A 14020-nucleotide genomic window follows, 5' to 3' on the forward strand; every position below is an offset into this window, starting at 1 on the left:
AACACACACTGTAATGCTTGGTGAGGTCACGGAGGCACTAAGTATTTCTCGTATGAACAGACGAATAGCCGATGAACAAACGAACGCACACGCGCGGAGCGAAAGCGCGCCAAGAGGAGGCGCTGACGTCATCACGTAACTCCCGCCCCTCCTCCTAGTGGCTGTTTGTTTCCGGTGTTTCAATAAAGCTCGATTCGGCTCGAAGAAGACCCGTTCTTCCGGGAAAATGGCGGCTCCCACTCGTGCCCCGGAGTCCCCGCCGGCCGCGGATCCGGCTCTCGCGGCGGGTCCTGCCGAGGAAGCTGAGTGCCCGCCGCCTCGCCAGCCTCAGCCCCCGCAGAATGTGCTCGCTGGCCCGCGGCTTCGAGCCCCAAGCTCCCGAGGACTTGGGGCAGCGGAGTTTGGCAGAGCTGCGGGAGATGTTGAAGCGCCAGGAGAGACTTTTGCGCAACGAGTAAGCTGGGTCACGCCGCGGCGCCGCCTGGCTCCTGGTTCGGGCTCCCTGGGACGCTCCCCTCCCCCAGCCCCGCTCCCTTTCCGGGAAGGTGACCTTGCCTCAGGTTCACTTCAGTCCTGCGGGCGGGCGGACGGCCTGCAGCTGCAAAGCCGTGCCTCATCCCGGCCACGCACGTACTACCTGTGGGGTGGCTCGAGGACTGAGCGGCCGCGTAGCGTTTCAGCTAGTCAGTATCTCCTCGTTGCTTCTGTTTACCCAGCAGCTATGTCGGTTTCATGAAGAGACAGTCTGTATCCTAAATCCTTTCTAATCGCCTCCCGGTCCCCCTCCCCCCGAGCCCCGATCTTGTCACTCTCATCTGTAGATCCTGTTCTTAAAGGAACCGTAGCAAATGAGAAGACAAAGTTCGACTCTTGTTCAGCTGGCAGACTTGACGGATTTTGGCAGGGGAGCGCTATGATAAAAATGGTTTTTTAAAAAAAGGCAGCTTTGTTTAGCAGCTTGGGTAGGATGGTTTGAAGGAATAAGAGGCAGAAGACGGTAGGAGGTTATTTTCAGAGAGGTTTCCAACAAGGGGTTTGTAAGAAAGTGAACTAGGGAGGTATCTGTGGGATTGGGAAAGCTTCATCTATTGTGGAATAATTTGAATATGTATTTGACAGAGATGGCTGAAGTTTCCAATCTATGTGGAGAACCACTAACAACAACAGGAAAGTTGAGGGAAAGGAGTAGACTCAAGGTTGATTTTACATAGAGTGTGCTGAATTGAGGGGGAAAGCAGGACAGACATTTGGTTAGTTACAAACTGAATAGTTAAAAGCTGGAGTAGTGGTCATCAGGCTCAAGAGAGAGAGGGCAAGGCTGGGAACTTGAGAGTCTCAACTGTGAAGCTGTCAGTAGGTGAAATAGTGGGAGTGATGTAGTGTCAGAGAAAAAATAGAGGGCCTAAAATGTAACCTTCCCTTTCCATTTATTGTATGGCTAAAGAAAAGGGAATTAGAAAAGGAACTTCTGTCACTCAACAAAGGGGACAAATAATCACTTGGGAGGCTTCCTAGAGACAGGTGTTTTGGTTTTGTGAAAATTGGTTTTTAATCTATAGCAGCAGTTAACTTTTTGGTCTCAGGATCCCTTTGTACTCTTTAAGAACTACTAGGCATCCCAAAGATGTGTGTGGTTTCTGGTGACATGAGGCACTTCATAAAGTTCATGGACAAATAGAATTAAAAATATGAATCTTTCCAGAATTTTTGAAGTACCCTCATATTTATTGATTTCTCAGAAATACAACTGAGACGTCTTTAAAACACAAGAATGTACAAGCACACAGTCCCTTTCAGAGCAATGATGTCACCACACATCATGTAGTCTCTGGAAAACTCCACTGTGCCCATGTGAGAAAGTGAGAGAGAAATGGCAAATAGTGTGTTAGTGTTGTTATGAAAATAATTTTGACCTTACAGACCCATTCCCTCACCACCTGGGTCTTGGAGATCACACTTTAAAAACTGTTGATTTTTGGAATGTCTTATGATTATTATGTGCTTAAAAGACTTCTGCTGAAGTTCTGATTAGGTGACACAAATAAAGCATATATTCCCTATTGTTCTTACATCCCCTTGTTTTTTGGGGTATTTGGATAATGACTGTCTTATTCATTTCATTCCTGTTTTGGGGCAGTTAGAAATCAAATTTTGCACTTAGAAATAAGGGCTCTAATGTATACATGTTCTTTTCCATTTGACAGAAAATTCATTTGCAAATTGCCCGACAAAGGTAAAAAGATCTTTGACTCTGTTGCCAAACTGAAAGCTGTCATTGCAGAATGTGAAGAGGTGAGAGGAAAGAGTGAGCTGTTTCATCCTGTTAGAGTAGACTGTAAGCCAAGGCAAAAAGCCATTGCAGGAGTTGATGTGGACACAGATAAGGTCCAGAATTCTGGCCAGATTCTTGATACTTCATCACTAGTTCCTGGCTGTTCCTCTGAAGATAACATCAAGTCATCTAAAACAACCTCACAAAAACAGGGACTTGAACATCCTACCCACAAAGGCAATGAAGAGACTCCAGAGGCTGAGGACACAGTGAACAAGGGCCCAGCGTCCAGCAGCAGAGCCAGGGTGTCTTCTTCATCCAAAGCTAGTGAGTGTCTCCCTCAGCATTGTTTTTCAAGTCAAGCAGAAGATATTTCCAGCAGCTTTGACAACCTGTTTATTGACAAGTTACAAAGGGTCACAATTACAGACCAAGGTGAACACCACTCAGAAGAGAACACAAGTGCTGAAAACTTGACAGGCCTTTGTAGTGGAACTCAGAGGAAGCCTCATTACATGGAAGTGCTAGAAATGCGAGCCAAAAACCCAGTGCCCTCACCACATAAATTTAAAACCAATGTGTAAGTACCATTGGAAGCAGGCCTATTGCAAGAGCATATTTGTTAAACTCATATAATTGGGAGAATGCTTTAAGTTCAGTGGGCTTTGTGAGAACTACTTATAGTTAGGAATGAAAATATCGTGGAAACAGTAAGACCACCCTGGCCACAGTGGAGGATTTATGTTCAAAGATACTTTGTTTTTGAAGCCAAATAATAGAAAAGGCTTTAAATAGCAGATAGGGGAGTATTAAATTTCAGGATGCTTAGCCAATATTGCATAATAAACACAGGGTTAGGTTTTTTGTTCAGGACCATTTCCTAGTGTATAGCTCCCCCTTTGATTAGTCTATAAGCTAAGGGAGAAGCAATTGCAGGAACTGATGGACCTTCTCAGCAAAAAATATTTGCGTGCTCACTCTATGTAAGCAGCAGGTGCTGTGGGGACACAATGAATTAAAGATTCTGCTCCTCAGAGAGTTTCAGATCTAGAGGAGGACCCAAGATTTACAGTTGGAAAAAAGCTAAACTATACCATAATAATAGTTTTAGGAGGAAGAGAGCGGAGGTTGGAAAAAAGTTGCAAAAACAGATTTAGGCAGGATGGACAAAAACCCTACTTCTAAGTTCCTTGCTATAGTTTTATTTTGAGGTCTTCAGAAAAATAGGAGCGCTTTAAAGAGAAAAGAATTGTTTACTTATAGCAAATGTAACATTCAAATCGGAGTAACTGGTAACTGCCTATATTTATAAGGATGTAGAGTCAAACCACTATTATATACTACCTTTCTTTGAAAAACTGAAAACCTCTAGTTAAAAATACCTAGAACATGGTTTTTTTTGTTTTGTTTTGTTAGAGACTTTAAAATTTAGCCCTACCCCACCATTCATATTGTTTTTATTTCAAAACACATTTTATTTCTGCTGTATAGAAAACTAGGATTATACTACGTGAATTTTTAGTTAGGAATAAAAAGTAATCTTTGATCAAGTAATCTCTCATCTTGTGTGCAGTGAGTTATCTTTCGTCACTTACAGGAGGACATTTTAGAAAACCAGAAGCATCATCTCGTCAGTAAATAAAACAAAATACATTGGTCCCAGTTCTGTATTATGGTCATTTAGCTGGGAGTGGAAGGAAAGTAAGGAAATAGCAGTGAGGCCTAGCAAGGGTTAAGGAAGTTTAAGAGAGAAGGATCCTCCTGTGCAGTTAGAGGATATCAGGAAAGGCTGGGCCACGAGTCAGTAGGCCATAGACATGTGGGGATTGAGGGTGTTACATGCATGAGCAGCAGCTTGGAGGTTGGACGGTGGGATGAGGTAGTGTCCTTTGGCTCCTTTCTGCTCTTACTTTGGCCGCCTCCTGTATGCTCATCTGACTTTGTGTACTACCTGGAAGCTTAAGGCTGTCCCTCAGGTATCTCTAGGCTAGGTCTTCTCAGAACTTGAAATTTGCTTAGCCAGTTAGCTATGAAACATGACCACTTGGGTGTTCCGTGGCAACTCGGTTTCAACAGGTACAGAGTGGGACTACTATTTCTTCCCAAACTGACTTTCTCTTGTATATAAGTTATCAGTGCCACCTCCTCCTGGTTTTTCCCGCAGGGTATGTTCCTTTTCCCTCACCTCCATATCTGCTAACAATGAAGACCATAATATTTTTTCTTCATCTTTATCTCTGTGATTGTTTCTATCTTCATCTTCTGTCAAAGTGAGGGCTCTCCTGCCTGTCTTGAGCTATAATTTTGGCCTATTCCTGCCTCTGTTCTTAACTACCAGTCCATCCTTTCTAGTGCTGCCAAAGTGAGATTTGTAAGATGCAAAGCTGAACCTGGTTACATACAGTAGAACTCTTCGTTGCAGTCTGTGCCCAGCCTACTTCCCAGCCTCCTCACTGCCTTTTCTGTATTTTCCACCTCCTATACTACCTGTATACTGCAGCTTTGTTGCCCCATGCTCCCAGGGCTGGGATGCCCTTCTCCCCTCATTCACATGATGAGCACTTATTGCATGACTGCTCAAATCTCACTTCTTTGAAGCTTTTCTGACAACCTCCCTCTCTCCCACTAGAACTGGCCATTTCCTTTTTTATGTTCTAGAGTATCACTTATAGATGTCTGTATAGCACCTGTGGTATCATATTGCACTGAAACTGTTTAAATGTTTATTTCCCTCTACTGGACAGTAAGGGAACATTTGTAAATGTTCTTTGAATGAAAAAATAGCTTCAGTTCAAGTATAAGATTTGAAGAGGGAGGGCAAAGAACCAGTATATATAAATGAAAGTACTTAAGAAAGTTTGTAGATAGATGGAACTAAAAGATAATACAAATCTTTCCATGAACTTTTTGAAGTACCTTCGTATATGTGCACACACACACACTCCTATTATCTGTTATAGCAATGAATATTGGTAAATTGCCTACTGTTACCTTTGCAGAAGAATTAATTGCTATAATTAAAGACCATTTTTCTGTGTGTGAATGTTTTAAGTGTGTCTATAAAAAGAAAATTAGTATAACATGTTTTTCCCGCTTCAGATTACCTTCACAACCAAGTGGTTCATCTAGTCATTGTCAGAAGAGAGACACTCCTATTTCCTCTGAAGAGCGGCTGCGCAGGGATAAGCAGCATCTCGATGACATCACAGCAGCTCGCCTTCTACCACTTCACCATATGCCTGCACAGCTGCTCTCCGTAGAGGAATCTCTGGCACTTCAGAAACAGCAGAAACAGCATTATGAGGTAGGTAGAGTATTAATTTCTTCTTGTTTGTTTGCTGGATGCTACTTCCTTGAGTTAGTTAGAATTTACCCCAGGTAGTTCAAGGAGGAAGGGATTTAATAGAAGGGATTAGGTACTAGAGAAATAGTCAGCTAATGTCATTATCTCTCAGATGTGTGCCACCACTTTTTAGAGTCACAGAGTTGCTAAAACTCTAGGAAACAGCTGGAGATGATCAGATACCTGCAACATCAAAGTGGTGATTTGCCAGGAATGTGGGGAGACTACTGTAGAACTTCATATCTTAAAGTCTATGCATTTGCTTGCCTCTGCTAGCATAGCAGTAGTATCACTTCTCTCTCTTTTTCATCTTGTAAAACTTATGCCGCAACTTCTCAGTGGTGGAATCTCATCAGATCCCTCTGAAGAGAATCAGGGAAATGTACTTCCCAGGCTTCCATCTCCTGCAGTACAGGAGATAGCATAGAAGGGGCGGGAGGATAGTGTTGTGTTTCCAACAGACAGTGGGACACTCTGTGCTTAAAAGCTTAATCTGTGGGCTTGTGAAGAGAGTAAAATCTACTTTGGGCGACTTCATCAGTTTTGTGTAGCACTTTCTCCAAAGATCCGTGTGTTTTTCATAGAACTTTTTTTGTTTTGTTTTTGTTTTTCATAGAACTTCAAACAGGCAAGTTGAGTTTCTGTACAGAATAGTGGGATGATAGAAAGTAAGTATGAGGACCATAGGGAGAATAGAAAGGTATAGATATACTTAGATGGTAATACTTTTTGAGCCTCTAGGAAAACAGCATCCTGTCTCACTTCTAGATGTCACTTAGCTATATTTTAGTCAGACACTACACAGCAACTAGTATAAAACTGTGGTGTTATAATCTGTCTTGGCTTTTCATAAAAGCTCAATTGTCATGTGTTGGCATTTTCAACGCACTCCTTTTTAAAAGCTGTTTTTCTTCCTCTCCATGCAGTAAAATTTGGGCACAGCTGTCAGGTTTGTTGTATTGCCAGAGAGAGCACTAAGTGGCTGGTATGCCCCTTTATATCTAATGTCATTTGAATAACTTCTCATTGAAAAAGTGTAAGGAAAAGATGTTAATGTGTAACTTTTGCTTTGCTCTTTGTTTTAAAGGAGATGCAAGCGAAGCTCGCAGCACAAAAATTAGCTGCAAGACTGAATATTAAAATGCAGAGTTATAATCCAGAAGGGGAATCTTCAGGGAAGTACCGAGAAGTACGAGATGACGATGATGACCAGTCCTCTGATGATGAATTCTGAAGATGAGCATTGGGATAATCTCCTAAATGTCCTACTGTTGAGATGTCGTTATCTTACATCAGACTTTCTAGCAAGTATCAAGATCAGTGTCAGACATTGTTGAGGGAAAGAATTTTATAAAGTTACACAGAGGTAGCTATAAAAAAAGCTCAGTTTGTCTTTCAAAAGATGACTTTCATGTGCTTGAAAAGTTTAATATTTGAATATTGTGTTTAATCACATTGTATTAAAGTTTTGCATTATGTCATGTGTTGATCCAATATTTTCGTATGTAGTAGAACACATTTGTTTCTTTAAGCCAAATGAAAGGTAACTTTGCCTTTTTCCTTATTCCTCTGTTAAATAGCATTTATTACATGTTTTTCACTGAATACTTAGTTGTCCCAGAAACCTAAAATTAATTAGGAAGACATAGTTTCTTCCTTTTTTGAGTAATGAATGGAGCAGTCTAGAGGATTGTATGCATGTTTGCATGGGGTTATTGAGCTACTGGATGTGAAATACCTAGGAAGACACTGATAGAAAATGCTTGTTTCCTTCTCTGTCTTCCCTTAGGAAGACAAATGTTTGTTTTCTTCTTCTGTCTTCCCTTAGGAATAAGGAGTATTTTGAATAGATGCTGGTGGGTGGAGGGTGGAGGGTCTTTCTAGCTGAGCTGCTTTGCCCAGAGTAACATGAGGTATAGGAACAGTCCAAGCTGACTGAACTAGGTGAAAGGAGTACTGTTCTTGTGCTTCACTTGACTTGAGGTCATTGTTCTTACAGGTGATAGGTACATATGCAGGACATTAATGTTTGGTAAGGAGATCTTTTTTTTTTTTTTTTTTTTACAAATTACAATTGAATTGTCAGTATGTTGCTTTTTTTCTCCCAGAGGCATAGGCTGTAGAAACCTCAATCTCATATCTGTTCACTTTCATGTCTTTTTAAAGGATTATATGGTTGTCTCTAGAGAAACTAACACTTAATGTTATCAAAAAATTATTTGTCTATTATGTTTGAGCCTTTAAAAGTGTTGAAAGGAAGAATAAAATAGTAATGATAGCAACTTCAAATGCTAATGGTGATGTTTTACTGGTGCTTAATTAAATCTAACTTCTTACTTTAAAAGAAAGTGTTCATATATGAAATTTGGTTGAAGATGCATTTAGGTCAGATGTATGTGTGATAGGAACGGTTTAGTTCTATATCACGTGCTTCCAGTTGTGGTTACTGCTTTCCATCCCTCCACCCCCTAAAAAAGTAAATGTAAAAATACTGAGCTAACAGTCTCATTATTTTTGTTTTTAAAACTAATAGTAAATTATTTTACAAGATAAAATTTGATGTTCTTTCTGTGTAGAATGAAATAATACATGCTGTTTCTGGAAAGCTGGATAATATGGAAGAGCTCATGTTCATGTATACATAGTACCCTATAATCCTACCACCCAGAGACAATATGTTAACATTTGAGTGTTTACACTTATACTTATTTTTCTATGCATTTATACATGTATATTTTAAAAAATGCAGTCATACTATACATTGTTTCATAGTGTGTTCTATATATGGTAAGCATTTTCCCACATTAAATGTTTTGCATTTTAGATAACAAAATATTCCATTTCATGGGTTTATCATAATTTTTAAAATCAATTTCCTATGTTTAATAATTTGACTGTGTTCATTTACATTCCTATTAGCGGTGTATCAAACTCCCAGAATTGAAAATTAATATTTAAAATCTTTGTAAGTTGAATAATAACAGAAATGCACTATATTTAAAATTTGTATTTCTTTGATTACTCAGTGAAAGTTGTTTTTCATGTTTATTGGTGATTTATGTTCATTCTTTTGAGGCTTGCTCATTCATGTTTTTCCTGTTATTCTCTTGGAGAGCTTACCCTTTTTCTTGGCTTATAAGTTCTTTATGAATTAACAATGCCCATCTTTATCATACATTGTAGGGTTTTTTTAGTGTGTTGTCTTTTAATACAGTTCATGGTGTTTCAGTGTAGAAGCTGTTTTCTTTAGGAGTTTACCTTTGCGAGTGTGCTTGAACATACTTTTCCTAGTCCAAGAATGGATGATATTTATCTTTATTTTTTTCTAGTATTTTTTAAAAATTTAACTTTCTACTCTTATCTTTAATTCAAAAGGAGTGTTCATCTTGTTTATATCTATTTACTCACTTAATCTACACAACTTTGGGGTGAAAAGGAAGTTTTTCCATCTTGAATGTATCTGGGGATATTGTATGAGGCAGGGATTTAATTTTAATTTTTGTAAAGAGTTTACCAGTTGGTCCAGTTGTTTCAGTACTATAAATCACTATTTCCATTCTGATCTGTAATGCTATTTTTATAGAATATTAAATTCCTGTGTCTTGAGCCTGTTTCTGGGCCTTCTAATTTTTGTCCACATTACCAATAATTATTAGCTTTAATAGGTGTTAATATTTGGTAGTACAAGTCCTCCCTTGTTCTTTTAAATTTTGAAATATAACCTACAGAAATGTACATAAAACAGATGTGCAGTTTAATGGATAAAGCGACAGCTAGCTAATCACAAACCAGATCCAGAGAAGCTGCTGCTATCAGTCCACAGTCTCCCTTTGTGTCCCCTCTTGTCACCCCTTTTGTTTCCCAGAGGTAACTACTATCTTGACTTTATGGTAATTCTCTGTTGTCCTCCCCCCATTTTTAAAGTTTCTTTACCAGTTATGTATGCAATAGTATGGTTAGTTTGTTTTGCCACTTTTGACTTCTGTAAAAATGGAATCATACTATATGTTGTGTTGTGTCTTTCACTCAACATTGCTTATAAAATTCATGTCATATGTAGGTGTGGTTTATTCATTTTCATTGCTGTGTAATGTGACATTAATACTATTATTTAGTCTGCCGTGGTGGGCACTTTGAGGATATTTTCAGTTTTTGGTCATATAAGCAATGCTGTAATGAGCATCTTTGCACACATAAACACATTTCTATAGTACATATATACCTAGGAGTGGAATTGCTGGGTTATAAGGTATGCATGTCTTTAACATTTTGTATTCCCACCACCCCTTCCATGGTGTATGAAAGTTTCAGTTTGCTATCATTTGGTATTGCCAGATGTTAATTTTAGCCAATTTGGTGTTTATATAGTAGAGATATATTGAGATTTTATTTTGCATTTTCCTAATTAGGAATAGCATCGAGCATCTTTATGTTTATTTGCCACTGGATTTCTTTTGAAAAGTGCCCCTTCAAGTCTTTTGTCCATTTTTTTTATTGTGCTGTGTCAGCTGTCTTTTTTTCCCCTCATTAATTTGTAGGATATACTCTAGATACTAATCTTTGGTAATCGATCAAGTAATTTGTTATTTGGTTGTTTATATTTGTTGTAAATATCCTCTTCCTTTCTGGGGGTTATTTTTCATTTTCTTCATGGTGCGTTGATTAATAGAAAATCTTAATGGCAAATCTATCAATCTATTTATTTAGTGCCTTTCGTGTCTTATTTAAGGAATCTTTTCTTACTCTGAAGTCATGAAGATATTCTCTTTTAAAATCTTTATAGTTAAAAAAATACTTTATAATTTTGCCCTTCACATTAATTCTTCCACCTGGAATAAATTCATGACTGTGAGGGAGGGTTCTAGGTAGCTGCTTGTCCCAGCTCTATGGCATGCAAAGATGGTCCTTCCTGGCTGCCCCTTGGTGCACTTCTGCCATGTCTTTAACATCTATATGTCTTTTACTTTCTGGGTTCTCTCTTTGGTTCCATTAACCTATTTGTGCTAATATTACACAACCTTTTTTATGAATTTATGATTGCTTTGTGATAAGGCTGGAGCAAGACCCACCATCTTATTTCTCAAAGCAGCTTGGCTATTTTTGGCCCTTTGCATTTTCACAAAAATTTTAGAATCAGCTTGTTACATTCCACAAAAAAAGTCCTTGGTAGTGCAAATCCTTCATTCGTTTTCAAAAAAAAATGTTTGATATTATGTCATTAATCAATTAACTTTTTATTTCTAACATTTGTATTTCAAAACTTAGGAGATAGGGGATTTGGAACCTTGCTGTTTACTAAAGTACATTTACTGTTTCTATGAGGATGACTATTTTTAGTTTCCATGAGTTAAATGAAAAATTCAGAATGCTGTTTCAGTGTGAATACCTAAAGTACTGTGTAGTTTTGACTGAGAAGAGATAGCAAGCAAGAAGAGAAAGAATTTAAAAAGTCGAATTTATGTTTAAAACAGGAAAATGGAGTGAATCTGCAGTAGTCGTGAACTCTTAGCTTCAGTTTTCAAGTGATATGTCAAGAGGAGGAAGTAAGTGCTAAAATTGGGGCTTAACCTGAACCGTGGAAGACATTATGAGGATTAATCTCATAATATTTATAGGGGTAAAAATTTTTCATTTTCGTAAGACCTGTCTCTAATTCACATTGCACTCTCTGGGGAGCCAGAAGGACTGCTGTGAGCCAGTGGGGAAGGGAGATAGCTTGTGGGATTATCTCTATTATAACTGGGACGTTGCAGTGATTTGCTCAAGGTCACTCAGAGGCAGCCAAGAAAAGGACCCACTCAAGATTTTGGGACCTGGATTGCATGGCCTTGCAGGTGGAAACCACAAATCAAGGTTATATTCAGGCTTTAAAAAGTGCTGTTGCTAGGCAAGAGCTCAGATGACTCCAAGGACATTTTTCATATCCCTGTGACTTTTTTCCTTCTGATGATTTTTGTATTTGGAATGTTTTGTTTTTAATCATTTAGGACTATGTGACCATTTTAGTCCCTGCTGGTATTTTCACTCTTCTCTCCTTATTTAATGGTTGGCTATATAAAACTTTTTAGAAGAGATGCAAGGAAAAGAGATATCAGGCATCATTGGCTTTACTCAGAAGACCAGGTAAATCTGGCAGTTTACCCTCTACAGACTTAACGGACTAGTTTGTAACAGTAAAAGAAAGTAAAGTTGTTAGGGGAAAAAAAATTCTTTTTGTGCAGGAAAAGTTCAGAGTGCCTGTGCTAAATAAATAAAAGGATTATATGTCTGGCTTTTATGGGGAATATATATAGTCATTTTTAAAATATGGCAAATGGCATTATTGACTAGCTGCTTGACAGGGAGCAGAAACTTAAAGCTATTATTTTAATTTCTGGCTAAAGTGAGGAAGCTTTGATACCGGCCCAATGAAATAAACCTAGTGTTGGATAATACTGAACTTGAGCCAGACCACAAATCAAACGTGATTCTGAAAGCACTGCATAAAAGCCTGAACAATTAAATATGATCTATTACTTCCCAGATGATTTTAGAAAACTTGGAATAAAAAAAAAAGCAAAAAAGAGAGTAAGCCACTAGAATAACATTAGATTATTAGATTTAGGATTTAAATGCCACTATTTCCTTTGAATCCAGTGGGAAGTTATGTACTCTCATGACTATTAAGTCTGTAAGATGAGGTTAGTAACCTCTTATCTAATGTACGGGGTATGTTTTGAGAAAAAAAAAATTTCAAAGTGTAGCCTTTATAGAGCACTTTGAGGTCTAAAAGATTCTATATGAAAACCTTATTGTAACGATGGTAACAATTATGATTGAAGTAGTTTAAGAGGTACCTTTTGCCGTATGAAGTAAAATGTTTTAAAATCACCACCATATGAAACTTTTAATTTAGTGTTAAAATTAACTGAGAGCAATAGAGACTCCCTAAAAAAGCTATTTTGACAAGAGGATATTAGGACATTGAGCTAAGGAGAGATCCAGCTTTGTATGGAAAAATTTCACATTGTTAAGACAAAAAAATGAGAGTTGTAAATCAAGTCATTATTTAGAACATACAGAAATACTCCTTAAAAGATGGAGACTCAGCTCGGTGCTTATAAATTTTGTCTGAAAATATTGCTAGTAAATGCATCAGTTCTCTTAATCAGTACCACATATATTTGTATTGAATTAAATAGCTTTTCTAGTGATTGTGTTGTAAAAATGAAAGCATCTCTTCTATTGTTTTAGATTTTTAATAAAAAAGATTTCTTCTCCCCTTTAGCTACTTTTAGTAGGGTCAAAGTGAAGCACCATTAAGAAAACTAACTGCCAAGAGAAGGCAAATCTTATCTTGGATTAACATCTTTAGTTCTTAGGGAAGGAAGGAAGCTTAGATAGCATTTGTGCCATACCCTATAAATGGGGAAACTGAAGCACAGAGAAGCATGGAGACCTGCCTGTGGTTGTGCAGCTGGTTCTAACAGAGCTGACTCTTTCTGCCCTAGCCCAGTGCTCTTGCTTAATAGGGAGTCATAATTAGTTCCTTAACATATTTTTGCTAAATTACAGAAAAAGCACAGTGCCAACAATCTATATTCTAATTTTAAAACTATGGAAATGTTTAATTTCTTTAGATAGTCTGAACGATTGCAACCAGGTTTACTTACGACAGTTTTCTTGAAAATGGATAATGAGCTGTCCATTATTTTTAAGCGTGACCCGAGTTTTCCTTTTTCTTGCCTGACTTGTTCCGAATGTGCCCACCTTTATAATATCTGACTTCTAGTCTTCAGCAGTTCTACTTCCCTCAGCTACCAAAACTTCTTCCCCATCCTGTGTGACATGTCAGTCTTCTACCACCCTCTAAAGGTGACAGGGGTATTGGGGTCTCAATATCATTGCTGGCTAATTGGCATTGATCATTAATATCTTAGTGAATATCAGTTTATTTAGGTGACTTTTTCCTGGAGAAAAGTAGGGCTTGAATGGGAAATGAAATAGGCAAATTTAGGGGGTGGGAGAGTGGCAGGAGAGAAGAGGGGAAATGGAAAATGGAGGAGGAGGAGGACAAGGACAGAAGCGGCTGGAAGAACCCTGACCAGCCGGGGGAGCAGCGAGGAAGGATGACTGGCAGAGTTGTCTGTCACACTGTCCCCATTTCCTCTTGAATCCACTTCAATTTGTTTTTGTCGGGATTACTAGTGACCTTCATGCTGCTAAATTCAATAGTCAATTCCCAGTCTACTCTTTCTTGACCGGTCAGCGGTATTTGACATAGTTGCGCACTCTCTCTTTCCACCAAGATGTTTCTCTTTCCACCAAGATGTTTCTCTTTCCACCAAGATGTTTCTCTTTCTAGATACCTTTTTTTTTTGTCTAGATTCTGGAACACTACTCTCTCTCAGAGATACTCAGGGGCC

The 14020-nt window shown here is 38.4% G+C and overlaps 1 protein-coding gene across 1 annotated transcript; it reads left to right on the forward strand.

The window, feature by feature from the left end:
* Positions 1-227: 227 nt before the first annotated feature.
* On the forward strand, positions 228-7096 carry POLR2M (polymerase (RNA) II (DNA directed) polypeptide M). Its single transcript, XM_008581173.1, has 4 exons — positions 228-454; positions 2205-2852; positions 5372-5576; positions 6703-7096. The coding sequence occupies exons 1-4, from the start codon at positions 342-344 to the stop codon at positions 6847-6849; spliced, it is 1113 nt and encodes a 370-aa protein (XP_008579395.1). The 5' UTR covers positions 228-341; the 3' UTR covers positions 6850-7096.
* The last annotated feature ends 6924 nt before the right edge of the window (positions 7097-14020 follow it).

This window comes from Galeopterus variegatus, unplaced genomic scaffold, assembly GCF_000696425.1.
Source record: "Galeopterus variegatus unplaced genomic scaffold, G_variegatus-3.0.2 Scaffold91, whole genome shotgun sequence".
Lineage (NCBI taxonomy): Eukaryota > Metazoa > Chordata > Mammalia > Dermoptera > Cynocephalidae > Galeopterus > Galeopterus variegatus.

Bases quoted from the DNA above. Each gene is read 5' to 3' on its own strand.
- POLR2M (XM_008581173.1), top strand. From the start codon at position 342: ATGTGCTCGCTGGCCCGCGGCTTCGAGCCCCAAGCTCCCGAGGACTTG. The intron at 455-2,204 runs GTAAGCTGGGTC...TCCATTTGACAG, and splicing joins GAGAGACTTTTGCGCAACGA to AAAATTCATTTGCAAATTGC. The intron at 5,577-6,702 runs GTAGGTAGAGTA...TTTGTTTTAAAG, and splicing joins AGCAGAAACAGCATTATGAG to GAGATGCAAGCGAAGCTCGC.